The 25727-nt window shown below is 34.3% G+C and overlaps 1 protein-coding gene across 2 annotated transcripts; it reads left to right on the top strand.

Annotated features, from left to right (window-relative positions):
- Positions 1-1617: 1617 nt before the first annotated feature.
- On the top strand, positions 1618-25727 carry LOC115230846. 2 transcript variants are annotated; one of them, XM_029800971.2, is made up of 6 exons: positions 1618-1817; positions 9119-9352; positions 12005-12076; positions 16555-16644; positions 21708-21824; positions 25066-25727. In XM_029800971.2, exons 2-6 carry the CDS (start codon positions 9143-9145, stop codon positions 25282-25284), a joined length of 708 nt encoding a protein of 235 aa, XP_029656831.1. In that variant the 5' UTR covers positions 1618-1817; positions 9119-9142; the 3' UTR covers positions 25285-25727. The 2 variants fall into 2 exon arrangements, with proteins under 2 accessions (XP_029656831.1, XP_036355737.1); XM_036499844.1 differs by lacking the exon at positions 1618-1817 and adding an exon at positions 2234-2394.

The raw sequence follows: 25727 nt of genomic DNA, 5'->3' as shown, positions 1-25727 counted from the left end.
ATATGGATTAAGTTTTGTATACTAATTATGAAAATGAAATTTTTTTTCCCTCTAAAATCATAATTAAAAAGTTATTAGCCTTTAAAATTTGCAAAATTTGGGTATTTTAGCCAATCAGAAGCGATTATTTAAAAAATCGGTTTCCATAGCAACAAAAAAGCGGTTTTTTTTTTTACACTCCGTTTCCATAGTAACCAAAGATGCTGCGCATGTGGACAAGGAGTGTAGGAAATAAACGCCGGTGTGGGACACACCGTACCATGGGTGACTCTTATCTTTGTGAATTAATGAGGAGAAGGAGATATGAGGAAGATAATTTATTTTATAAAATCCTAGAGTGTATTGCAAACTTTCGTTCTTGAATTTCTTTAACTAATAGATGTTTGTTTTAAACAATATTTTGACTGTTATTTCTAGCAACTTCTCTTGATTTGTTTGTAGCTTTCAAATATTAAATTCGCACGCGAATATTTTAATACTCTTTTATTTGTTTCAGTCATTTGACTGCGGTTAAGCTGGAGCACCGCCTTTAGTCGAACAAATCGACCCCAGGACTTATTCTTTGTAAACCTAGTACTTATTCTATAGGTGTCTTTTGCCGAACTGCTAAGTGACAGGGATGTAGACACACCAACATCGGTTGTCAAGCGGTGGTGGTAGGGTGACAAACACACAAACATATACATACGAGCTTCTTTCAGTTGTGTCGTATTGCGCTCGCCTTGCGTACATGTAGCATCACTAATCTTAGTCTGAGCATAAGTACCTAATGTTAGCTCCATATAGAGATGGTGCTCAATTGATCTATAAGGATGGTGAGAGAAGATATGATGCTTATATGAAACCTACTATGTTGTACTTTAATTGTAACATACACCATTCTATGCCTGACTGACTGTACTGTAGCAGTACATAGAACTGGGATTTTCAAGGCGAACTCTGATTGGCTGTATGCAAATGAGTTCGTATTCGTAGGTCAGTGTACTTGATCTACGCAAAAGGTCCGAGATTTTTACTTAATGAAAATAGTGCAGATGAACTTACCCCACCCAGTTTTCCGGTCTAAAAAAAAGGGTTTGTGGCATATTAGGAGGCCACCGTAATTCATTCAATGAAAAAAAAAAAAATTCCTATGATTCCGGGATGGGGTGAGGGGGGGTTCAGTTTCTCCACCCCCACCTTTTTTCCCAACAAAAATAAGGGGTTTGCAACATATTAGGAAATCAGGGTACTTGATTCCATGCAAAAAATCCGAGGTTTTTTTTTTGGGGGGGGGTGAAAATCGTGCGTGTGAAAGTATCGAAGTTTGGTGTTTAAACTTTGTTTACAATTTTTGAGGATTTTGGGTTCGATAAAAGACTGCATCCGTGGAGATACACTTTAATTTAAATGTTATAGCATTCAAAATGTAGAAACACCTAGGCCAGCCTCAAGCGAGGGCGATCTTTCGTGTTCACCTGCAGAGTTGGCTGCTATTTCTAGCAGGTGGAGAGAACACTTAAAAGTTTGTGTGGAAATCAGCACAAACAATATGAAATGAAATGAAGGTTGCTGATTGGCTAAAATTAAATTATTTTAAATGTTTGTAACTTCTTTATTATTAATTTCTAGAAAAAATGGATGCAATTTTCATCATCAGCATCAAAAAGTAAATGAGACGTGTATGTTTTAAGAATATTCTGATGAAAATTTGAAAAAGTTGAACTTGTAACAATTAAGTCAACAATAACGTCATTCTGTGACACCCTTTACTCGGAGAAAGCTTACGCAGGAGATATTAAAAGGATTTACCTATTTTCAGTACTTCTAATATACAGGTAATTTTTTTTTAAGCAATAGCTATTTAAGAACGTGTGTATGTGTTAATTTTGAAATGATAAAATCTTCAAAAAAGAAAATTTAAATAGAATCAGTTACATTTTTGCCCACACAAGTGTGTCACAGCCCAGCTTCGCCTCCGTATAACTTTCAGGGAAATGGATACTTTTTAATTAGATTTCTTACAAATAATCTTCAAATTATGTAGATTCCGATTATGTTGGAATTTGTTTTTAAAAAAAAATTTCCGATAGATAGGGAGAGGAATTTCGGAAAATTCATTTACTGATTTCAATGAATGTGATGTTAAAAGGTGTCAGTTGCTTATAAAGATAATTAGTTTTCAGTGGCGAAAGGCTTGAATAGGATCCGCCCCTCTTTTGGGAAATGTTAATAGCTGAAGGTTGATCCACATATTTGCTATAAACTCAATTAACAACACGCCAACAAGTTTTCTATTAGAGTTATTCACCACACCTTGGAATTCAACCTACTGTAGTAGGCAAAATTCAACCCCCTGAACACCAGGCCAGATTCGTTGGTGTGTATAAATATATTGGATGCCAGTTGACTCGCGTGAGTTCGTTCTTCTTTTGACGTATCTTGTTTTCCAACTTCCAGGTGTCCGAAAACGTCCATACTTACACCCAGTTTAACCTCCGAAGGCCCGACTTAGCAACAGATACTGGGTTACGCGTGACCAGTAGCTTGCAGGAGTGACATAATAATTCTCTCGGTTAATGTTTACTTTAACTCCCTATGTTTCTATCTGAACTTTCAGGAAAATGGATATTTAATAATGAAATCTTATAGAAATACCTTTCAAACGGCATAGATTATGATTATAAAGAAATCTGTGGGGAAAGGATTTGGGGGAAATTCACACGATCTGATTTTTTCCCTAATAACTTTCTGGAAAATGGGTATCTTTTAATGAAAAGTTATACAAATACCTTTCAAACGGCATAGATTACGATTATAAAGAAATTGTGGAACTTTTCTCCCTACGGGCAGGTAGGGAGTAAAGTTTCGGAACCCCCTCCCACAAAAAAAAAAAAAAAACGGAGTTTCGGATCAGGAAGACCACATAAGTTAATCTTTTTTACTTACCCCATCCCACCTCTGGACCGATTTTGGCCAAGATTTTGCTCTTAAAAAACCATGGAAGAAGTCTTTTCAGTAAAAAGAAAAAATGGAAATATTTTCAGAGGAAAAAGCGTGATTTAAAGGAAATTTGGCTGTCGTTTCTAGCACATCCAAAGACAACCTTCTTCGCTTCTTTCTCACTCTCATTGCTGTTTTCCAATATTTTTCTATGCATTATTTTATCTGTCTTTACGTTCTGAGTTCAAATTCCGCTTAGGTCGACTTTGCCTTTCATCCCTTCGGAGTCGATAAATTAAGTACCAGTTGCTTACTGAGGTCGATCTAATCGACTGGCCCACTCCCCCAAAATTTCGGGCCTTGCGCCTAGAGTAGAAAAAAATATTTTTCTACCCATAATCACATTTATGCTATATAAAAAATTTTTAATTATGATTTTTTTTCAACCCTACTCCCCGCCCCTGATTGTTTCTGTTTATAATTTATATTGGAGAACCTGAGGCCATTTCTGGGATTTATCTACAGTGGGTTTTTTTTTTTTTTTAAAAAAAGGTATATAAAAGATAATTAATTTGGTTAATTTTGACATTATTACCCAGAAATGAAATCCAAAGAAAAAAAAAAAAGTAGGGCAAAGGGTGTAAAAAAAGGCGCAGCAAACGAATATGAAAACAAAAATGCCTGGAAAGCAACGGGGGTAGGATGGGAAAAGGCCTTCGGAAAATTCACATGAGCCAATGTTTTTCCTTCTTAACTTTTAGGAAAAGGGGTTTTTTAAATGAAATTTTATATAAATTCGTTTCAAACGGTATAGATTACGATTATAAACAAATTTGGTGGGGAAATTTTTTTCCAAGGGGGTAGGGAGAGGACTTCGGAAAATTCACAAGATCCGAATTTTTCCCTCGTAACTTTGAGAAATCACAAAGTAGGTTTTCCTCAGGAACTTGGATGCTAAATATCCCATTGAAGGGTTCGGGTCCTTACCTCTACTACTACTACTACTACACACACACACACACACACACACATATATAATAGAAGGACCCGAACCCTTCAAAGGGATGTTTAGCATCCAAGTTCCTGAGGAAAAGCCTAATTTGTGATTTCAAAAGGATTATATTTTCCTCAAAGTTACAAGGGAAAAGCATCGGATCTTGTGAATTTTCGAAGGCCTCTCCGTACCCTGTTGCTTTCCGAGCATTTTTGTTTCATATTCGTTTCCTACACCTTTTTTTTTTACCTGATGTACTATTTTTTTTTTTTGTTTTTTTTTCTATAATGTCCTCATTAACCATTAATTTTAAATGGCATACTTTTCTGTTTGAAACATTTTTTGTCTCTCTCTCACATACACACACATACACGGCCTCATTTAATTAAGGCGAGGGTAAAAATTTAAATTATCATTTTGGGAGACCTGGCGCAGTCACCCTCACCTCACATGAAACAGACTTTACCATTTAAAAAAAAATTTTTTTTCACCAGTTTCCTATGTTTTCCATGATGGAGATTCCAAATAGGCAAAAAACCACGTTTACAAAATTTTTAATTCCCCCCCACTCCCAGATTCCAGTTTTTAACAATTTTTCGGAATTTGTTTTTCAATCTACATTGCAAAATACGGAGATTAAGAATATTGGGGAAAAAAAAGACCAGTTTTAATTTCAAATTTTTTATGAAAATCTCCAAAATTGATCCACATCCCTTTGCTACCACATCCCACTGTCTAAACGCGGAAATGAACGGCTGTTTCATCCATTTCTACATGCGTAGATTTATAGTGAAACAGAAAAAGGATTACAGCATGTGAAGTCTTCACCATGAAACTCGATATGCTAAAGATAATAGCTAAATGTCTGGACAATTTTTGTGTTTGTGTGTGCATAAGCGCAACAATTTCTAAAGCTTATCCGAATGAACAGAGAGAGAAGTACACAGAAATATATAGAGTAAAAAAATTGTAAATTTTCCAAACCATGGTTTTCATAAAAAGATGCTCCCCATCATTTTGAAGGCTGTGGTGAAAAACAACTCCAAAAGCAGAGAAATTCCAACTTATGTGGTCTTCTTGATCTGAAATTCCGTTTTTCTGAAACTCCTCTCCCCACCTCTTTGAAAAAATTTTCTCCCACAAATTTCTTTATAATTGTGATCTATGCCATTTTAAAAGTATTTGTATAAACTTTCATTAAAAGATACCCACAAATTAAGAGGGAAAAATCGGATCATGTGAATTTTCTGAAAGTCCTGTTGGTTTGTGCAAATTTTTGTTTTTATATTTGTTTTCTACACGTTATTTTACACCTATTACACTTTTTTTTTTTTTTTGTATTGGTGACCAGGAGTTGAAGTAAACATTAACTACTCTTTCTGCTAATAAGCACAAGGCCTGAAATTTTAGGGTGTATGTATGCTAGTCGGCTAGTTGACTGGTACTTATCAAATCGACCCCAAAGGACGAAAGACAAGTAATAATAATAATAATAATAATCCTTTCTATTGTGAAAGCTCAAAAATGTACAATAACATCAGAGATCAAGAAGATTTATAAGCTATACTTTGACTGACCTCTTGGTGATCAAGAAAAGTTATGGGCCCCACATTTTATGTGCTCGGCTTGCTCAAATGGCTTACATGACTGGTTCAGATTGAAGTCCATGTCTTTTGCCATTCCAATGATATGGAGCTGAATGACCATTTTAATGACTGTTATTTTTTCAAAATAATGTCACAGGATTTTCTATGAAGAATAAACACAAAATTGTGTATCCCAATTTGGATTCTGCAATCAGACCTGTGCCTCACAATGGAAGTCTGCCAATTCCAATTCCACCAGATGATGGTATTGAAACATAAGATAATGATGCTGACCGTCACAAGAGTGCTGCTGAGGAAGATTACATGGCTGATGATGATAGCTTTCAACCTCAAAAATTTTCCCAAGCTGAACTGAATGATCTTGTCAGAGACTTATACCTCTCAAAAGATAAATCAGAATTGTTGGCATCAAGACTGAAGGAGAAGTATCTGCTAGAACATGGTGTTTGTGTAACTTATTTTCAGCAGAGAAATGTGGTTCTACAAACATATTTCTCTGTTGAAGGCCTGCTTTTGCTATAACATCAATGGACTTTTCGAATGTTTATCTCAAAATCATGATCCTGCAGAATGGTATTTATTTATTGACTCTTCAAAACGAGGTTTAAAAGATGTACTTCTTCATAATGGTAATTTGAAGTCCTCCATTCCTATTGCACACTCTGTTCATCTTCATGAACCATATGAGAACATGGAACTTTTATTTCATGCCGTTGCCTATGAAAGATACTCATGGAAAATATGTGGAGATTTGAAAGGCATTGGAATGTTAATGGGAATGCTGTCAGGTTTCACAAAATACTGTTGTTTCTTGTGTCTATGGGATAGTCGGGCAACTGACAGATATTATTTGGAATCAGACTGGCAGCAAGAACATCATACCAGCCAAGACTATCTAGCATCAAGAATACACCTCTTGAAGATCCGTGTAATGTCCTATTGCCTCCTTTGCACATAAAACTTGGACTGATGAAACAGTTTGTAAAGACACTAGGGAAGAGAAATGGCAGAGGGTTCGAGTATATTGTAGAAAAGTTCCCCAAATCACTCAGGCGAGTATGAAAGAGGGTATCTTTGTCAGACCCCCAAATTAGAGGAGTACTCAAAGATGTCAACTTCAAGACGACACTGAATGAACTGGAACTGCCTGCCTGTAATGCTTTCAATTGGATCTGCGAGAATTTCTTGGGTAACAAGAAGGCAATTGACTTCAAGGATAGTGTCAAGAATCTTCTGGAATATTACTCAGCAATGGGTTATTGCGTGTCACTGAACATTCACTTCTTGGGCTCCCATCTGGATTTCTTCACAGATAACCTTGGAGCAATGTCTGATGAACATAGTGAATGATTTCACTAGGACATTAGTGCTATGGAGAAACAGAAGATGTAAATATTTGCGTGTATCTACTGAAATACTGGTACATGCTGCATACAAATGGTGTGAAATTTTGAAATCAACATGAAAAATTAGTCTAAAAAGTTGATTTGCATTCATAATGAGTATAATACATTTAATTTTGTTGACCAGTGTAATAATAATCCTTTCTACTGGAGGCACAAGGCTTCAGATTTGGGGCGAGGGGAATGGTCAATTACATCGACCCCAGTGTTTCACTGATACTTAATTTATCGACCCTGAAAGGATGAAAGGTGAAGTTGACACCAGCGGAATTTGAAACTCAGAACCACTAAACATTCTGTCCAGCATGCTAATGGTTCTGCCAGTGCTCCACTTTTTATAATACTGATAATAATAATAATCCTTCTACTGGAAGCATAATTTGGGGGAAGGGATTAAGTTTATTACATTGACTCCCAAAAGGATGAAAGGCATTGTTGAACCCAGCAGAATTTAAACTCAGAATTTCAGCCTGCTAATGATTCTGCCAGTTTGCCACCTTTAATAAAAGAAAAAATAATAATACCATTGATAAGATACCAGACAAGTATATCTCCGAGATACACACATACACACACACACAAACACACGCATGTATATATAGCTGGATTTTCTGAATTGCTCACATAAGTTGAATTTTTCTTCTTTTTCACTAGGATTTTCCAAATTTCTTTTCGCACCATGTACTTCATAATGATGGGGGAAGAGGAAGCTTTTAAAAAAAAATGTTAATCCATAATTTTTTAAATGCTTTCCCCATCCCTCCTACTTGTATCTTCATGACAGACATCATTATTGATAATTTTTATTCTCTTTCTTATATTCTACATTCTAAAACTCATGTAATTCAAATTTTTAGAAAAAAAAACAAAAAATCTGTGTATTTTAAACATGTCCTCACCCACTAAAACAGCAACCACCATTAAAAGGATTTTTATTTAATTTATCCCCTCTTAAAAGTGGATGTGGTGTTAGAATACAGAATACTACAACAGTTCCCATGGGAGAATCTCTGATATGGTCTTTTGGTATATGTAAGCAGTCTTGTTTATGCTGCTAGCAGGAAATAAATCACTGCCATCAAGACTATCAGATCATGTGATTTCAGCCTTCCCTGGCCTTCTTAATGGCAGATACTCAACTGCTGAAGATAGCAGCTATATCTCAACTGGTGGTGTACATAGAATCACAGTATCTAATCAGACGCTGGTGTCATGAATAGCTAGTGAGCTTACTAAAAAATAACTAGTACGAACGGGAGCAGTATTAATATTGACAGATATTAATGCTATCTTCATCAGTTGAGTGTCTTCCATTCAGAGGCCAGGAAAAGCTGAAATCATGTGATCTGGTAGTCTCAGTGATGGCAGTGATTTATCTCCTGCTAGCAGTGTGAACAAAATTGCTTATATGCACCAAAAGACTGTATCAGACATTCTCTCATGGTATCTGTTGTAGTATTCTAACGCATCTACTTTTAAGTGGCAATAACTAATAGCTTTTGGTATTAAGACCGCTCCTGATGCTACTTGCAATTTTTATATTAGTTTTTGTAGTTTTATTGTATTTCACATTCTGGAACATTTCAAATTTACATTCTAAAGAAGACAAAATTTCTTTATCCCACCCACCAATCTTAGTTCTCTACATGGAAATGATTTTGTTTTTATTTTATTTTTATTATTTTTCTCTTATACATTTTCCAAATTGTAAAATCTTTTTTCTATATGAAATAAACATTAAATCAAGAGGATAACAAACTATATTAAAACTTACATTATTTACGTTGACATAATTTATATAAAATTTCATTTTGTTAACTCTCTTTTTCATCACTTACACAAGATAAAACTAAATGAAAATAAATACAAGGTTCTGTTATGAAAAATTGTTGCTATTTGATGGGCTGCGGGGAAAATGAAATATTTTTGGTCTAATTATAATATTCTTCAATAAAACATGGACAATGGCTGTAGTAGAGTTCCCCCACATTAGTTTTAGATGGCCATGTAATTTAACTATTATTTTTGAGTTACTTATTTTCGGTATCTATGTTAGTTTTAATCCTATTTGCTCCAAAATTATAAATTTGATTATATTTGTATTAATGATTTTTGCAAGTGATATTTGAAAAACAGCAAAAGCCCTATTTACTTTGTTCATAATTAAGTTTTAAAACTTTTTTCATTTTTAGATAAGTCTCATATCAGCATTGAAGATGATTTCTACATTCAAGTACACCTCAATGACAATAACAGGAGCGCTGCATCTGGTCCTTGGAATTCTCGGTTTCATTATTTCAATTGTCGGTTTTTCAGTAAATGCTTATTCAATACGTAGAATTTATGATTACTCAAATGATAACTACATTATTTATTACTATCCAAACAAAGCAGTTGCTGCCGGATCATTTTGTGTAAGCTTATGGGTAAGTACTGATTCTTAAAGACTCCGCCGGTTACGACGACGAGGGTCCCAGCTGATACGATCAACGGAACAGCTTGCTCGTGAAATTAACGTGCAAATGGCTGAGCATTCCACAGACACGTGTACCCTTAACGTAGTTCTCGGGGGAAATCAGCGTGACACAGAGAGTGACAAGGCTGACCCTTTGAAATACAAGTACAACTCATTTTTGCCAGCTGAGTGGACTGGAGCAACGTGAAATAAAGTGTCTTGCTCAAGGACACAACGCGTCGCCGGGAATCGAACTCACAACCTTACGATCATGAGCCGAATGCCCTAACCACTAAGCCACGCGCCCTCACAAGTACTGATTAAGGATGTATTGATACACCTAAATTTTTTAATTATTAATATTGATGAAAAAAGTCTTTATTGACTTGGATTTCAAGCTGTTCTTCTTTATTTGTTATACGGTACCAACACTACCATTTTGCATGTTGGGGGTCATAGGCTGATAGTTAAGAGTAATTGAAACCTACCTAAAATGGTTTGGAGTACTCCCAAACTGAACATGCAATAAAGTATCTTACAGCAGAAATCAAACTGTTTCAAATATATTTTAACCCTATTCTTGCTTCTGATTGTGGCTTAGGGGAGCATATTAAAATTTTTTTTGATGTTAGGTGCTCAGCTGAAGGAGCCCCTTAAGTTGTGCTCTCTTTGGTCTCTATAGAGATGATGTTCTAGTCATCTCTAGATAGCTAACAGATAGATGTACTCTTGATCAGCTTGATGGGGTCATTTGTTTTTTTCTGTAGAAGCCTTGTTTATGCTAGAGACAATCCAACTGCATTTACCACAATTGCTTCACTGACCCTCCAACGATATATGTAAATATATTAATAGTAATAGTATGACAACAAAAGAATGAATGAGCCCTCAATACTTTGTAAATAGAGGAATTTATCTGTAATATAATATGTGACAATTATTCGGTTCCATAATGAAACTCCGAGTTTCAGATGTTGGGACACAAATCTGCTCTGGCATCTCGTCAGTTATTAAAACAAACAAAAATGCTATCAAAATGACCGTTAAACAAAGAAAAATTACTGTGTAGATGACCATTATCAAGACAAACAAAAGTGCTATTAGAATGACTTATAAGTAACGGGAAGAAAGTAAAAAAAAACGCTCATAGAATCCGCATATATGCACATGTACATACACATGCACGCACACACACCCAAGTACATGTGCATATATGCATATGCTCACTCACACTCACGTGAAATACATACGTGCACACCCACACACACACCTATATGTGCACATATATATGCAACCATACAGATGTACACATATACATATCCACGCACACACACACACACATACGCATACCCATATGCATACAATTATATTCATATACTCATCTAAAATATGCATATGCTATATATGCATATGCTCACTCACATTCGCGTGGAACACATGCATGTACACCCACCCACACACACACACCTATATGTATACATATATATATGTACACATATACATACCCGCACACAAACACACATGTATATATACCCATATGAGCACAAATATGTTCATATACACGTCTATATACACATATGCACAAAAAAATGCAGGGTGAAAGGAAATGTACAGAAAAAAATATGTAAAAATATATAAAGCAATAAAAATATGTAAAATATATATATAAAAAATATATAGAGATAAAATGCTTGTATGTGGACACAATATAAAAAGCAGGTTCTATCTGTGATCTTGCAGGGACCAAAAATGTAACAAATATTTAGGCATATGTGGGCATGATCCAAAAAGTTTAGTTCTTGAATTTAGACATGTAACAGAGTCTAAGCTGCTTTTCTAGATGAACCATCTTTCCATATCACAAAGACCACACTTTCCACTGCCGTTGGTGTAAGGCTTTCACTTGGCTAAGATCTTCCAATGGATGTTGTAATTGACACCTTTTTTTAAAGGACCAAATATGACTGGATAATTTGGTTGTTTTTCTTTTATCCCGGTGTCTGAAGCTCAAGGTGTGATTGTCGAACTTGGCTTTAAAATTCCCCTTTGTGAGACCCACATATTTCTTTGACAAAACTATGTCCTTAGTGGTTGTAGAGTTTATGTTGACTTCATAAATGATGGTCTCAGACATGCAAGCCCCATTTAGCAGGTACAGATTTTTATCCCTGCATGAACAGCTGGTTTCATTTTGTTGTTTTTGTGTGTTGTGTGCGATTATATTTTTAAAATTAGTAGTTGAGCTAAAACTGATTTTTAAGTTATGTCTATTGAAGAGCTTTCTGTAACTATAATTGATTGGAAAATGTTCATCTATAAGTGATAAGAAATATTTACCTATATTAAAGGTCACTTTGGGGGAATAAGGGGCTGTGAACCAGATAGTTTTCCTATTCCTATGTTTCCTTTTCTTTATTATTGCACTGGTAACAGGTGTATAAGTTATTTCCTTGCTAAAACCACTATCTTTTAGACCATTATTATATACTGGGGCAACACTATTAAAAATGTCCCTATCGGAAGAGAGGCTCCTATTTTAAACTTCATGTTTTCATTTTATTACTTTTTTTTTTGTTTTTTCACTAAGCCTTACATTGATTTCTATAATATTTGTTTGATTTAGATTATTGCAGTTGGAATAATTGGAATCATAACAGGACAGAAGTCAGATTCAAATTCGAAAACACAAAAAATGGTAAATGTTTCTTTGATTTTTAATGTTTTTTCCTTCAAATTTTCAGTGTATTTTTGAAAATCAAAGATCGTAAGACCTTAGCCAATCTTCTATTCATAAGAATTTCTAGCTGTTGGCATTGCTTTTATTCCTGAGATGAATGGATTTAAGATGCTGTCTATTGCTATTTCATAATCTTAGAGCTATTTATGGACTTTAATCAATGAAAACAATAAACAGATGATTCTTAAAAACGAAGCTATAAGAAAAAAAAAAAGCAACAATCTAAAGTGAATATGCACACACAGACACACACACAAAACAGCTCTTCTAAATCCCCTTAAACTGAAAGATTTTTTTGTTACCACCTGGCTTATATCAAGGATTTCCTGCCAAAAATATTAATTTTCTCTCTTGGAGATAGCAATCTGGATAATTTGCATAAGAATAGCTTGTGATTTATTGAAAAGTATGAAACAATTCTGTTTTGAAATGATTTAACTTGAAGCAAATAAAGCTGTTAATAATAGCCTGTAAATATTGGGTTTTCTCTCCTATTAAAATATTAACATTAAAAAAATGTAATTAAATGTAAGGATATCATAAACTGCTTGTCAGTGACAATCCCAACAACAATAACAATAACATCAACAATAATATAATACAAAAATGTAAATAAGTAAATAAGCAGAATGAAATATATACCACCAACCCTTGTGAATTATAAACAATAAACTTTATCATAATCTCTGAGATGTGAAAGAGAATGTTAGTAAAGAACGATATAATTTATGACTGTTTCTATGACAGACTACGTACGAGACAGGGATTGAATAATTTTGTATAAGAACATATATATATAAGTTAATGAAATTTCAACATGATCTGATTTTTACAATTTGATTTTGTAATTTCCTTAGTTTTACTATTTTACAATATTGACTATTATAATTAATCCTTTCGTTACTGTATTTATTTCTCTGTGTTTCTTTCAATTAATTTTAAATATGACAAAGAATTTAGTAAAATAACTTAGTTATTATTAAGCTAGTGTTAGGAACACAGATTATGACTAAGGTTTGGTGGAAGATTTTAATTCAAAACTTATGAAAACAAGACATTTGTACTTCAGAGCTGGAGGCAGTTTCAGCTGGGTTGGTATTGAAAGGGTTAAACAAGTACTCTCATGCTTTCCTCAATCTTCAGTTTTATATAGTAGCAATATTATCTAGTAGTTATGTTTCACAATTGATAACTGTAGTGGAATGCTTGAATATATCCCTTGAATACTTTCCACTAGGCATCTGCAAACTGAATTTTATAATCTGTATTTTAATTAATCAGTGTGTGGTTTGTTGAGCATGACAACATAATTAATATTGGCAGTGTATTATTCATAGGAATTCTTTAATCAATCAGAGTGCGGGTTAGACATCACAACTTGCTGAGCACACAACACAATGTGCTTATTCATTGAAACGTTTTAGTCAGAGTCATCTATAAAGGATTCAGCCATTTCAGATGTTGAAGAACACTTGATACCATTAACAGTATTCCTATGTTATATGAATTTAATACTACTGTTGAAATTCTTATAGTTTCAAATTGAATTAATATTGATATTATTATTGTTGAGTGAGATAGCAGCAGATGCCTTCAAAGTGGTGCTGTGGTACAAATATACAAAGCTCCATATAGCCATCATGACTACCTGTCTGATAGGAATGCAGTAGTATCAAAGCTATATGTGTGCGACATGGTGACCTCATATCAAGATAAACAGTGTGTAACCTTGCAGATGAGGCACTAGTAGAATTTTCTTCAGGTCAAGTAGCCCATCCAACTCAAAAGTCTCCTGAAAAAGGGTCAAGGATGATGAATGAAACACCTATGTTTCCAGGTGTGAATTATTGAAACCCTAAAGAATCCTCCTCAACACATGGTTATGATAGTCCCAAGCAACTCCTGCTTGTGATCAGAGATGCACATATCATCAACCATTAAAGGACATCCTCATTGGTTTTATGCAAGTAATGGACAAGGAAATCTGTGATATTGAGCTGAATATTTACTGTAGCCTATCTTTTACACGAAGACAAAAAATGCACATGTTAACACTTCCAATCAGTTAAGATCAAAATCCATTCCAGCCATTGCCTGGTTTTGCATAAGGGCAATTGCTACTACTACTATTGGTTGTAGTGGTTGTAGTAGTAGTAGTAGTAGCAGCAGCAGCAATAGCAGCAATAGCAGCATCTATTATTATTACTGCTTACATCACAACCACCATTACTATTACACGTCATTGTTATTATTGCAGTCTATTTAGAACAAGTGTGATTTGTTCAGCAAAATTTTTATATTCTCAATAAAATTCTTTACATATGTACATATGTATGTATGCATGTATGTGTTATGGTGAAAGTAATTGACACCCTTGTGGGATTGGTAGAATGGACTCTTATAATGAGTAGCATATTGGTTGAGACAAGGAAAGTTGCAGGAGTCCTTGAGAGTTCGCAGAAGTTGTAGGAAGTTGTTGAGATCTTTAAGTGTTTGTATTTATTGGAATAATTTGAAGTACATCGTATGAAGACAGTTGTGAAATCTGTAAATCCAATGCACAGAAGGATATATAAAATGGTTACATTTGACGTTAGCATTTTCCTTTGATACAAAATCAAAGAAAAATTAGCTAACATAAAAGACTTATTAGCCTCCATGGTGCAGTTGCAACAGCAACAACAGCAGCAGCAATTACAACAACCATACCAACAATTGCTGGAATTAATGTTGAAGTCCAAAAATACTTCAGGCTCGTTCTCACTAGACAGCATAGCAAAGGCAATTGTAGAATTTAGTTATAACCTAGTAGAAGGTATGATCTTTTCTGCATATTTCTGAAGATATAAAGAAATCTTTAAAGAGGAAAGCAAAAACTGGATGGACAATGAAAAGGTAAGACTACTTTTAAGAAAATTATCCCCTGCTGAACATGAAAAATACTTTAACTACATTCTGCCAAAAAAAAAACACATGAAATTTGTCTTGATGAAACAATTAAATTGTTATCAAAAATTTTCAGTGAGAAAAGTTCCCTGTTCAATACTCATTGGGAGTGTTTTGAATTTAGTATAACTAGATGATGAAGATTTCATCACCTATGCCAGAATTGTCAATAGAGAATGCGAAAAATTCAAATTAAAAGAATTAATCTTGGATGTGTTCAAATGTCTAATTTTCGTTCAAGGGTTAACTGCAAGCAAAGATGCAGAGATACATGCTCAGATATTGACAAAATTAGAACAGGACCAGAAATTGACTTTACAGGCAGTGGCAGAGGAATGTCAGAGAATTATCAATCTATGATATGATGCAAATAAAATCAAAGAAAAGGATTACTCTCACATACTTGTGCGTCAACCTCTAATGGATAAGAAAAAAGAAAAATGAAGATCAAGACCCAATCTATGCTATGAGCGTAGAGGTCTACATGTTAAAAATAACTGTTCATTGAAAAATTTAAAACATTTTAACTGTCAAAAAATCAGACATAAAAGCTCACATTGCAGAGTAAAAATGTCGGACATAAAAAATTCTGGAAAGGTTTTCTCAAAAGAAAGTCTAGGCAAAGCACACAAAAGAAAGTTTGTGTACATAAAAATTGATAATGTGAACATGAAGTTACAGCTAGATACAGGCAGTGATATTGTAATTACTAACACTGACACATGGAAAAAATAGGAAAACCTTCATCAATGGAAACTTTAAAGATTGCGAAAGAAAAAAATTACACTTTTGGAGTGAAATGATAACAGGAGTTGCTAGAAATAACAATCAAAATATTAAAACATTAGCAAGCAAATTAAATATTTAAAAGCTACGAGCAAACCAACAGGAGTGCTAGAAATAACAGTGAAAATATTTTTTAAAATAGATATTTATTAGTTAAAAAAATTCAAGAATGAAAGTTTGCAATACACTCTAGGATTTTATAAAATAAGTTATTTTCCTCATATCTCCTTCTCCACATTAATTCACAAAGATAAGAGTCAACCATGGAACAGTGTGTCCAATGTTGGCTTTTGTTTCCATGCTTTGAGGCTGCCAAGATACTTTCAATTTGTTGAGAGTGGTTACATTCCTTGTGCTCATGTGCAGCATCTTGGGTTACTATGGAACCAGAGTTCTTCACCACAGTTATGTGTAAAATACTCGCTTCTCATTGGCTAAAATACCCAAATTTTGCAAAATTTAAAGGCTAATAAATTTATAGGAAAAGTGAACTCCGTTTTCATAATTAGCATACAAAACTTCATCCATATACCAAATTTGAAAACAATTGGTGCCAAATTATAGACAGCGATGAAAGCCACAAAAATTCTAAATGTATATACATGCATACATTTATGTAAACACACACACACCTTGTACACACACATATATATATATATATAAGAGAAGATAAATGAAGTGCTTTCATTGTTTGTTTTTTTCAGAGACTTGTCTATTTGATTTTCACCATTTTGTCAGCAGTTGTGTTTTCACTTGGTGGAATTACTGCTTTTACACTACAGGGTATTTGGATGGTATGTATATTTTTGAATTATTTTGTAGAATTTTATTGTTTCTGGGGAGAGTTATTCTCTTTTGGTGCCTTAGTATTTAACACACTCACTGGTTTCATTTCCATACATTTACTTACTCTTTTATACTTGTTTCACCCTTAGTCAAACTAATTGACTCGAGGACTTATTCTTTGTAAGCTTAGTACTTATTCTATCGGTGTCTTTTGCTGAACTGCTAAGTTATGGGGACATAAACACACTAACATCAGTTGTCAAGTGATGGTGGGTGGGGACAAACATATACATACATTCATATATATATATATATATATATACGTATATGTATACATACATGATGGACTTCTTTCAGTTTCTGTCTACCAAATCCACTCACAAGGCTCTGGTTGGCCTGAGAAGCTATACTAGAAGACACTTGCCCAAGGTGCCACCCAGTAGGACTGAAGCCAGAACCATGTGGTTGGAAAGCAAGCTTCTTACCACACAGCCACTCCTGCACCTACAACATTTCTAAAATTTTCATTGCATCTTGCAACCTTTTCAATAGATGGTTACTCTGTCCATTATCAGGGCTGCGTTCTTTTACACAACCTACAAGGTTGTTGGAGTGGCTGCAACTACTGATTCTACTGAGGAGATCCTCCTTGCTCACACAGACAGTCTATTGTGTAGAATTTTTTCATTAACTATGATGATTATTTTGTTTTTATGATGGAAGAAAAATTAAAACAAAGTCTAAATTGAAAGCATAAGGCTAATTGATTTATTCTACTAAATTGATTTGTTTTCAAAAGCAGGAGGAATTTCAACTGTGTTTCGTGGTCTGCTACCACAACAGCTCCTTTGTAGGATCCAGTTAGCTCAAGACATCATCATCGGTTTCGGCCCCTACTCCTCTACTGTTTTGACGTGGCAGCCCCCCCCACTTTTGGAGGTGTCTTTAGCTCTGGTGTTGGGTGCATGTCTTCTTTCCCCTTCTTTCTTCTGTTCCCTGGCCTCTTTGATGTAACATCAATGAGTGTCAGCGGGCGACTGACTGTCTTGTCAAATTTCCCTTTAAATACCTGCTGCTAGGCTCCAGCAGACAGCCCCAGCAAGTTGTCATGTGACACTGTCTCAACTTTAACTGACCAATGAAGGCACTTATTCTAGCCCACACATTCTCTAAACAAAACTGTCACCTATCAATCAGCGAGGCTAGTTCAGTGTCAGCTTGTCTCACTTAGTGATGTTATTTTTCTGCTGGCATGTTATGACTTTCAAGCCATTTTTGGTCTTCCTGCTTCAGCCATATATAGAAGATGGCTTTTTCGACTGCCTCCTGTACTCTCCTTATTAGTTTTCTCAGCTCCGAGCTAGAAAAAACAAATCTTTTGAATAACGCTGCCATTTTTCTTTCAATGAAGCCCCTCGCACCCACTGCCAGGTGGTAATACTTGACAGTCCATCCCTGTTCTCTGCACTCTTCGATTAGTTTTTCGTACCTCTTCTCCTTTCGTTTCTCTGCATTGATGATGTTCTCTTCCTATGGCACTATCAGTTCTAGCAAAATTCCTATTCTCCATTCTCTGTCCCATAGGACTAAATCTGGTCTTTTTGTCATTTTTATGAGTGGAAATATTACTAGTCTTTCCAAATCCGTGACCAGCTCCCAGTATCCCTTCCATCTTTTATCTCGTATATTTTATTTGTAGGCCTGGTCTTATGTCCTTTTCCCTCCTTCTTTCTTTGAGAAAGCTATTTTGCACATATCATTTTTAACAATGTCACTCACACGTACATTGTTAAAGTTGGAGTTCTGTAGTTTTTTTGAGAGAATCATATAATTTTTGTTTCTTTGAGAGAGAGAGAGAGAGAGAATTTTAATATTGACATAAAATCCTACCATTGCAAGACATGTTGGGAACTGTGGGAATCATGCCCTTTTTTGAAGAGAATATAAGGATCTTTTTTAGAGTTTTAGCAACTATAAACATGACTGTAAATTTATAACTATGATAAACAATTAAAGTACAGATCAGAAATTATTAATCAAGGTTGGGGTTCTGTCAAATTATTTTAAATTATTGATTTTTATTGATGGAAAACATTTGTAGATTGTGAAACTAATTTTTGATTTTCTTAAAACTTTTAATATTTTCTTTTATCTAGTTAGATTCTGGAGGGTTGTTTTGATAGTAACTGTCTTCAGGGGCCTTGTATTTGTGCTCAGGCTGGGGGTGAAGGAACAAACGATTATTTCTCACATATACATGATACCTGTTGGTGGAAGGAAACAAAATCATTCAAAATGTTATCGTACAAAATAAATAAATAAATTACAAAACTCATCAAACACTTTTTAATTAGTATTAACATTAACTAACATGAAAGTCAATGTAGGTATTTTAGATTAATTTTAGATATTTGTAATTATGGTTTGGCTGAAATAGTGAGAAGAAACAATCATTTGATGTTGCAGAAAAGTAATAGAATCATTAATAACTGGATTAGTGGGACCCATGGAAATTCCACAAAACAAAAAAAAAAAAATTAAGAGAATCTATTTAAGAAAGGAAGGATGATTTGCATTTTTATTTTTATTTTGTAAGTTATTTCACTTCCAGTCACAATAATATGATTTTAAAATTTCCATCTGCTAAGCATTTTATATTTCTCTCTTTCTCCTTTTAACTATGTAATTCCCCTCTTCATGTCTTTAACATTTCTTTCTTTCTTTTCACCTCTCACTTTTACTAACCACATGAGTGAAAGCATAATGCATCAGCTGGCTATCTGCTCTCTTGCTCACTCTCACGTTTTTTCCATCTCTCTCACTCCACCACCTCCTCCTCTCTAACAAGCTGAAGCGTAATGTGTTAACAAATAGGTGAAGAATAATATTATAGATTTAGTTCAATAAAAAAATACATTTCGCTATCAACATACCACCACCATCACCATCACCACCAACATTACCAGCACCAGCCTTTCAAGAATTTGGACTTGGAGATCTCCATTTCCAGCGACTTCGAGGGCCACCTCCCAGTGGTGTCGGGCGTCAACGAAGAGCCCTCAACTACAAGACGACCAAAGTTTTCTTTTTTTCCAAGGTCTGGGGTCTCCCGCCCCTAAGCCCTAGACCATCACCTAATCACCCTTACTCGTCTTGTTGCTTAACAACAACAACAACAGCACCAGCACCACTATCATTGTCATCATAACAGTTTTCAGTAACAAAGCTCATTTGATTTCAGCTGTTTGTTTATATCTGCATTTTCTTGCTGTTGATGATCTCTACTTTGACCATACAAATGCTCTCTCTCAATGTGACTGCCTCCCCTACCTGACTTTCTTCAACCTTACCACCAGAACATCACCCTCTGCTGAATATTGTTTTCTATTCATATCTCTTTTCTTTACTTTTCCCTCTCCACCCTACAGCACGTCATTAACACTACTCTTTCCCTCTTTTCTCTTGGTGTCTTTTTCTCTTGCATTCCACCTCTCCCTTCAACTAACTTATAATGCATTTAGCCATAGTATATAATATTCCTCTCTTCCTTCTCTACTCACATTCCTTCCCTCTCTCTCCACTTTTATTCCATCTCTCAGTTACACCACTTACACCTCTCTAACTAAAGTATAATGGGTGAATGAACAAGCAGATTATTATATAATATTATTACTGAATTTCTCAGTAGTTTCTTTTGTAGAAATCCTACAGTTAGAATTGTGAGTGTGCATTTTATAAACTTCTCTGTAATAATTTCTATAGAAATTGTCTTACCTGAAATTTTCTCTGGGAAACACTAATATTCATATAAATTTATATACAAGTTGCTGGATGTAGAAATGGTAAAATGTCTTACAGAACAGGTTGTGGTATTTTGTTATATTCCTTTAGGTTCTGAGTTCATATCCTTCCTTAGGTCAACAACTTTGGTTTTCATCCATCTGAGGCTGATAGAATTAGATCCAATTGGCTAAATCTTTGAAGGTGGTGCCAGAGCATGGCCACATTCAAATTAGTCAAACTAGAAAAACAATAAAAAGCTACATTAAAATTATTTTAAAACTATATTAAAACTACATTAAAGCATTAGAGAAAAAGTATCTTTTCTGTTTGGTTGCCAGCAGCTCCAAAAATTGAAGTTTACCAAAAATTTTTTAATTTGGCAGAAAATTTGCCCAAACTGAATTGTTGAAGTTATTTAATTTTTTCCAGAAAAATGTTTTTAAAAAGTTTAAAAAGGTTTAAAATTTGATCATTTTCACCTTGTCAGGAAACAGGATTTGGAAGCTGTCATTTTGCATGTGACTGTGCATTTTGTCAACATCCTGAAAATAGCAAGTGTTGTCAATATTTGTAAACAATGTGTGATGCCTCCAGTAATTTTATTTCATGTAAATAAATATTTATATTAATTTAAAAGAGAAAAACAGTTTTAAATTTCTGAGCAAGATGTTGGCAAATAAACTTTAATTCAAAAGATTTATTGAAAAAATTTTATTCAGCTGTTATTTTTTGCACTCCTCACAACCACCCAATGCTCAATGACAAAAAGAAACAAACATTAAACAAACAATTTAAATATGTTTAATTACAATTTAAATATGCATACAGAAAAACCTGTCTGATCTCATGAGTCACTCCTCTGAAAACCTACTGTTCAGGTAGGACTCTTCCTTGGTACTGTTACTATGGCAAGAGGCAAAAGAGTTCTTGTTACTATTGAAACAGACATGAATGTGTCTGTGGCTTATGATTGGCTAAAATTACCAAAATTTTCAAACTTTAATTGCTAATAACTCTTTATTTATTGATTTATAGTGAAAATTACTCTCACTCATTAATTAACCTATAAAAGTGTGTCGTTACACTTAATACGAAACCAATTCGAACAGAAAATTTATGCTGGCAGTCGCTGGCAACCAAGCAGAAAAGATCCAAGAAAAATCCTTAAAATTGAAACATCCATTTGTAAGATTAATTTTGATACTACTAGAAAAGTAAGAAAAGCATTTCTCTGTAGCAAGGTTACCATCTCTGTTAATTTTTTCCCATTGAAAATTTTTTTTTTCAGGCCGATACAGATTCATATGTGTACTTTATATTTTTCTTTGGAGTATTTATAATGATTGTGGAATTCGTTTTGGCTATTGTTTCTTCATCCATTAATTGCTGCTGTTCAGGAATAGGGGTAAGTGCAGTTTTTCCTTTACTTGATAATTATTTGTTGTATTTCAGGACACAAGCAAATGTTACACCTTTTATGTTATCATAGATTTGAAGACACCATATATGACACAGGTCATGTTTGGGCTGCAACAAATTGGATCATATGATTTAGAGTTACTTCAGATAAAGTAGTAAAGGAACTAAGATATTATTGAAGGTAAGAAAGCATAGAGGTGTAGAGATAAGGATGTTTTGGGTGGACATCATTAGGTTGATACACATTTTTTGTCTGTGTTCAAAAATGGAGTTGGCACTTTTTTCATAAAAATGTACTTGAAGGTCATTTCAGATTTTAGTGGCAAAAATGTAAACATCACTTTTACATTTGATTAACTTTGACTTACTGAACTTATCTCCCACAAAGTTTCTACTGTTTGACATTAATTATTATCAAAACAGCTATTCATGAAAGCTATAACTTTGCATAAGCCATCCCTGTGATTTCATATGAATAAATAGAAATGATCTTTCCTGCTTGACAAAACTTTTTGTGAGACATAAGGATTCCTTTTGATTCAATAAAAACACTACTATACAGTTTGATGTCAGCATGGATGTGAGCAATTCAGCAAAGATCAGTAATTTCGTTGAACTATACTTCTGGCATAACATGAAAGATACCTTTGAAGGTTCAAAAAGTAGTTTATTGCTTCTACTGTCAACTCACTGACAAATTCTAAAAATCTTCATAGCTTCTTTAACAACCTAGGTTTCCAAATCTCTGTAGAGTACAGCTTAAGAAATACTACATCCATGGACTTAACACTTGATAAGCCTGCTTACCTATTAACTCTGAACTGCTCTTCTTTGTGCCTCCTACAGTGATGTGGGTTCATTGCATTGGCTCTCTTTGACTATCTTCACATGTATAGCTTGCAAATCTCTGATGTGTTTTGGTAGAATGTTGAACAGTTGTGGACCCTTGAAACCCAAGCTGTTACAGTATTGGGTCCATATTTGAGATGGAGAAGATGCGATCTTTGCTACTATGCAGTCCTGTCTATTTTGATTGTTGGCATAGATTTCAATTCCAAAGGTAGCAGCTAGATATTTCAACTATGGTCACTCCATAGTGTTAAATTAATAGCACAACTTGTAACAGTTCAGCAGTGCTGCACCAGGTAAATTACATGAATGGCACAGCTGAGCTATTCGGAGAGACTGAAAGAATTATGATACTACTCTAGAGCAAAGAAAGGAGAGTTGTATGATGATGTACGTATGAAAGATCCTAGAGGGGTTATCATCAAATTTGGGATCGAGAATTATACAAGCCACTGAACTGGACATCACTCTGTTGTTCCAAAGGTTCCACTGATTCCATTTAAAATTAGGACTAGGACTTGCCCACTACTATTTGATATCTTGCCAAAAAATCTGAGAGATCTACATGGAATGGGGATAGGTCAAGAAACAACTTGACTTCCTGCTGTCCAAAATACTTCAGGACTCTACATCACAGCAAGAAACTTCAAAAAGACAGCAATATCAAACTCCCTCCTTCACCAGAATCCAATAAAAAAAAGAAAAGATTATAATACTAGCACACCCTTAGCATGGCCACAGCCCTTGGGCTGAGACATAGAAGACAATCATCATCATCATCATCATTTAGCGTCCGTTTTCCATGCTAGCATGGGTTGGACGGTTCAACTGGGGGTCTGTGAAGCTGGAAGGCTTCATCAGCCCAGTCAGATCTGGCAGTGTTTCTACGGCTGGATGCCCTTCCTAACGCCAACCACTCTGTGAGTGTAGTGGGTGCTTTTTACGTGCCACCCGCACAGGTGCCAGACAGAGCTGGCAAACGGCCACGAACGGATGGTGCTTTTACGTGTCACCGGCACGGGGGCCAGGCGAGGCTGGCAACGGACACGAACACGAACGAACAATAAAAAAATATATTCACACACACATACACACAAATCATAATTAAAGTTTAGATTTAAATTTAAAATGCATTTTGGGTATGTCCCTAGTAGCATGCCAGCAAAGCATGTTCCTTGTTTATAGCTGTCTGGTTTCATCCACAATAATTGCACAACTGTTGCTGGATCTACACTCAAAATTCAACAGTGCACATTGAGTATAGTAGAAATAATTGATATGGAAGATAAGATATACTGGAAATTTTATACATCACAATAGTTGTTTTGACATATCCTGCACTGCTCTCTCATGGGTGAGAAACTATCCAATGAATTCCAGTGTATTCCACAGAGCATAACCAAGATGTAATTAAGTTATATCACCTGAATAGATGCTTCTGCACTGTGGGGTTCATTGGAATGTCTTGTATAGTTTCCCACCCACCAGAGAGTGGTATAGGATGTCTCAAATTGACTGCTGTGATAAAGTTTCCAGTATATTCTATATTTTCTATCAGTTGTTTCTATTATATGTATAGTCAATTCAAGGATGTTAGATCCACATTAGGGATTATATAATCCCAAAAATTCCACTGATTAATCACTATCATATAATGAGAAAGTCTCTGCGATATGTTAGGGATTATTGTAGTAATGTATATTAATATTGAAAGAAAATGGATGTATGAATAATTTATTTGTATGATATAAAGATGTTGAAATTTTTATAAAATAACAATACAAAGAAATTATAAGTTGTAAAGCTCAAAAAGAAATGGGCAATGCAAAAAATCCTACATATGTTTCAGTTGATATGTAATTCTAAGCATTTGGTAATATGCTATGAATGATATCATTTTTAACTATATGGGACCAAACTTCATCAGGGATTTTACGAGCTTATAGAACAATGGTTAACATATTTTTTGGAAGGATGCATACAAAACAGTAATAAGTTTAAGAATATCTATAACTCACTGTGTGTCTATATATATATTAGCTATTAACCCTTTTGTTACTGTATTAATTTTGAGATGCTCTGTGTTTATTTCAATTACTTTAAATATAACCAAGAATTTAGTAAAATAACTTAGTTATCTTTCAGCTAGTGTTAGGAACATAAATTATGACTCAGGTTTGGTGGAAGATTTTAATTCAAAACTTATGAAAACAAGACATTTATACTCAGAGCCAGAGCCAGTTTCAACCGGGTTGGTAATGAAAGGGTTAAATGGTTAATGAAAAAAGTAGTAATTAAAAGCAAATATGATTGAAAAGACATATTTTACTTTTTAATAAAAGTTTAATCTGTTTAAAACTATCTTTCTTCTTCCACAGGCAAATGCTGTCGAAACACAAGGACCAGAAGTGTGTCAAGTAGCTAATACAAATGTTCCACCAGTTGTCGTTTGTTCTCCAGATGCTGTTGCACCACATATGCCTCCACAATACACTGTTTATCCTCCATATGTTGCTGGAGCACAAATGCCTCCACAATACACTGCTTATGTTCAAAATGTTGATGAAAATGCTATGGCTGCATCAAAAACACAATAAAATGGAATAGAATTTTCATATTTTGTGAAATTGAAAATTGTTTAAAAAGAATTTTATATATATATATATATATACATGTATGTGTGTGTGCGTGTAAGTATGTATGTATGTATATATGTACATCTTTCAATTGTGTTTTAAATTTATTTTACAATCATATCTATATAGCACATAGATACATTAGCAAATGTTTATATACAAATAAATAAAGTAAATAAATTCGTACAATTGTCATTGAAGCTCTCCCTATTAATATAGCCATCTGAGCTATTTTATATTAAAGTAACACTTATACTTAAATACTTTTTAGTATCAATGCATCTGTACTTAACTGTTAAAGTTTTAGGAATTTTAAAACCAAGATTCTTTTACTGTACATTTTACACATATATTTTTGTTTGCTTTATATTTTCTTGAATAAAACATTTCCTCACCTGCTGTAA

This window comes from Octopus sinensis, unplaced genomic scaffold, assembly GCF_006345805.1.
Source record: "Octopus sinensis unplaced genomic scaffold, ASM634580v1 Contig16533, whole genome shotgun sequence".
Taxonomy (NCBI): Eukaryota; Metazoa; Mollusca; class Cephalopoda; order Octopoda; family Octopodidae; genus Octopus; species Octopus sinensis.
This window is presented reverse-complemented; position numbering and strand designations above follow the sequence as displayed.